At 44.4% G+C, this 3,992-nt stretch overlaps 1 protein-coding gene across 1 annotated transcript; it reads left to right on the forward strand.

The window, feature by feature from the left end:
- Nucleotides 1–347: 347 nt before the first annotated feature.
- Nucleotides 348–2,534, forward strand: LOC129495930 (disintegrin and metalloproteinase domain-containing protein 20-like). Its single transcript, XM_055303712.1, has one exon. The coding sequence runs from the start codon at nucleotides 363–365 to the stop codon at nucleotides 2,532–2,534; it is 2,172 nt and encodes a 723-aa protein (XP_055159687.1). The 5' UTR covers nucleotides 348–362.
- Nucleotides 2,535–3,992: the final 1,458 nt, after the last annotated feature.

Consider the following 3,992-nt stretch of genomic DNA (forward strand, 5'->3'; position numbering starts at 1 on the left):
TGGAGACCTGTGCTCCTCTAACCCTTTGTCCACATATATATGTATATGTACATGTACATGTACATGTATACGACAGTCTCAGGCATTTTATTAATTCTAGCCTCAATCCAATTGAAGAATCACCTTTGTCTTACTTTCTTCTCTGTCCCATTCTCTCTACCCCACCAACCCCATCCTAGCTCTTTTTTTGTATTTTCACTTGCAGCACTACAACTTTGATGGTCCATCTCTTCCAGGACATAGATCCATAAATGTCAGCCCTGCACCCTAAGCAGCTCACAGGGAGGAGCCAGACCAGCAGCACCCCACACCCTGCCCTCTTTTCTGCCCTGGACAGATGGCTCCATGATGACAGCTCCATAATGGCACTGGGTGAGGCCCTGGTGCACATCACGGTCACTCTTCTGCTATTCTGGGTAGGAATGTCTCTGTTCATTTCTGGCCACTCTCAGGCAAGGCCCTCCCAGCACTTCTCCCCAGAATTGGTGATCCCCTTGAAGGTGACTGGCAGGGGCAGAAGTGCAAAATCTCCAGGCTGGCTCTCCTACAGCCTGAAGTTTGGGGGCCAGAGACACATTGTCCACATGAGGGTCAAGAAGCTCTTGCTTTCCAAACACTTCCCGGTGTTCACCTACACGGACCAGCATGCCCTCCTCCAGGATCAGCCTTTTGTTCCTGATGACTGCTACTATCATGGTTATGTGGAAGGAATCTCTGAGTCCCTGGTTGCCCTCAGTACCTGTTCCGGAGGTTTTCGAGGAATACTACAGATTAATGACCTTGCTTATGAAATTGAGCCAATTAGTTTTTCTGCCACATTTGAACACCTGGTGTATAAGATAGACAGTGGTGATACACAGTTCCCACCTATGAGATGTGGGTTAACAGAAGAGGAAATAGCACACCATTTGCAGTTGAGGGCATCATATAATTCTACTCTGATGCAAAATTCTTACATGGGCTGGTGGACCCACTTGCGGTTTGTTGAGCTGGTAGTAGTTGTGGACCATTTTCGATACCTTTACTGTAAAAGTAATGTGTCATTAGTACAGCGTGAAGTATTTGATACTGTCAATATAATAGGTATCTTATATAGCCCTTTGGAGGTTGAAATAGTTTTGAATGGGATTGAAATCTGGAGTGAAAGAAACCTGATTTCCACTGATACTATAGAACAGATTTTGGGGGATTTTTCTGCTTGGAAGTTTTCCAATCTTGATGACCGACTGCCCCATGATACTGCCCATCTTTTCATTAAAAAAAATTTTGGTATAAAGCTTGGAGTTGCCTACGTTGGAGGAATATGCCATCGTCTTTTTAATAGTGGAGTTGATGTCTTTGAAGAAGACCGTCTGTATCTTTTTGCACTTACTGTGGCCCATGAACTTGGTCATAATATGGGTATGACTCATGATACTAAAGAATGTAAGTGTGGGCTTCCGTGGTGCATAATGTATGACTCCCAGAGCGTGACAGCTCGGTTCAGCAATTGCAGTTATGCCGAGTATTGGAACAATATTCTCACTAAGGGATTATGTATTCACTCACCTCCATATCCAGGGAATGTCTTTAAGGTACAGTACTGTGGGAACCTAGTGATTGAAGAAGGAGAGGAGTGTGATTGTGGGACCACAGACCAGTGTGTAAATGATCCCTGTTGTCTGTTGAACTGCACTCTGAAGCCTGGAGCTGCTTGTCAGTTTGGAATTTGTTGCCAAGACTGCAAGTTAATGCCATCAGGGACTTTGTGCAGACATCAGATCAGTGAATGTGACCTTCCAGAATGGTGCAATGGGACTTTTCATCAATGCCCAGAAGATGTATACATGCAGGATGGGATTCCCTGTGGTGACAATGCCTACTGCTATGAAGGGAGATGTAATAACCATGACAAACAGTGCAGGGAGATTTTTGGCAAAGATGCAAGGAGTGCGTCTCAGAGTTGCTACAAAGAAATAAACACCCAAGGAAATCGATTTGGTCACTGTGGTATCACCAACCTAGTATACGTGAAATGTGAGGGCCCTGATATTCTGTGTGGGAGAGTGCAGTGTGAAAATGTAGGAATGATTCCTAATCTGATCCAACATTCTACAGTGCATCAGCTTCACTTCAATGATACCACTTGCTGGGGCACTGATTTTCATTTAGGGATGTCCATACCTGATGTTGGTCAAGTGAAAGATGGCACAATATGTGGTCCAGAAAAGATCTGCCTCCATAAGAAGTGTGTCAATATGACCTATCCGCCACGAAACTGTCATTCTAATGAGACCTGCCACATGCATGGAGTCTGTAATAATAAACAGCATTGCCACTGCAAGCGTGGATGGGCACCTCCCTACTGCAAGGACGCAGGCCTTGGAGGCAGTATGGACAGCGGGCCACCTCCTAAGGAATACGTGGCAACGCTCGAAGCAAAGGCATTGTTGGGTTACCTGTCATTATTGTGGCTTATTCCTTTTACTGCTTTCGTTTTATTTTGCCTTCTCGTAGTTTGTATGGGAAAAAAAAGAGAAGAAGAGGAAAGCTAAATCTCTTGCCTCGGTAAACAAATCCTTAGTTCTTCTTTTAATAGCAGAAAAACATTAGGGCATGTCTGACTGTTTAAAGAAAAATTCAAGGACCCCTCATACCAGGATCATAAGCATTAATATTACACCAAAGGATTTCTAGCATTTACTTTCTTACTCTTCAGTGTTAATAAGCAATATTAAAACTTTACTCCCCCCCCCCCGGATGTTGTCTATTTTCTGGGCAAAGGCTTTAAGCTGATGTCTAGCAGTTCTAAACCTCCTCCCATTTTTGTACTTTAGGATGTAAAGTACAAAATCTGCTGCTGCAGATCCCGTTTCTGTTTTGCCTATTCTCTTCAGGGTAACTGTGCCTAAAGGGGGCAGTAGAAGTAACCTAGGGTGATGGGTGAGGGGAGAAGGCAGTTTACTTTCCTGTGTGCTAAAAATTACTCTCTGTCATTTTGGCTGGGGCCATTCACTCTGGCAGCTATGTTTGGTTTTGGACTCCAGTTTTGTTGGCTTTTTAGAACCACCTTCATTCTTGCTGAGAAGTACCAGCACCCTCAAGAGATCTGACTTGTAGCTCTGAGGTTAGCAGTTCCTCATTTGAGTTCTGCCCAGCAGCTGGTCACTTGTGCTCCTTGTAAGTCTTGTTCCCTGCTCTGCAGAGGGTCTCCTTGAATCACCAGCACTCTGATAAACTCACTTTCTTTCCTGTGTTCCTCTTGCCCTAGGGCTATCAAGTGCTTTCAGTAGTTATTTCATTGTGATAGTCTGAGTTCTCTAGAAGCAGACACTGAGAGTTTAGAGTACAGGATTTTGATTGGGAGGAACCACTGTGAAAAGGTGAGGAAGTCGGCTGTGTGATGAGAAATGGTACTACATTGCAGCCTTGGCCAACCTAGCAGCCAGCTCCTCTGGAATAAATATTGCCTGAAAGATTTGTCTTGAATTGGGCCAAAATGGCCTGATCTTCACACCTTCCCTTGCTCATTCACTGTATCTGGAGTCCATGGGAATGGCAAGAGGTTGGCCACACTTCTTTGCAACTGAGGCTATTCCAAGGAGCTGACATCTGGAGGCTCTCTGTTGATTGTAATCCCTGCGGCTGTGCTCAGCAAACTTTCCTTGAAGGAGAATCAAAGTGGCCTATTTGGATATTCCACGGTCTAGGCTTTGTATTGCCCTGATCCACTTTTCCATTTGTGTTCTGGGAACAGCTTATCCAGGATTCTAATAGGCATCTCTGCCTATGAGGAACCTTACAAGAGGGAGGTTAATGAGATGAAACACAGTTCCTACTGCTGTATTTGGTACTGGGGCTGAAATTGATACTTATTATTTCTCTTCTCCACTATCCTTTCTAATTTTCCTCACCTTTACATTGCATTCTGCTGGCTTTGGATGATAACCATGTGTCATTACTCAGGTCCTTGTTTCCAAAGCCCCTGAGTGTCTAGTCACCATTCTCAGACT

The sequence above is a fragment of the Nyctereutes procyonoides genome, unplaced genomic scaffold (assembly GCF_905146905.1).
Source record: "Nyctereutes procyonoides isolate TBG_1078 unplaced genomic scaffold, NYPRO_anot_genome, whole genome shotgun sequence".
Classification (NCBI taxonomy): Eukaryota; Metazoa; Chordata; class Mammalia; order Carnivora; family Canidae; genus Nyctereutes; species Nyctereutes procyonoides.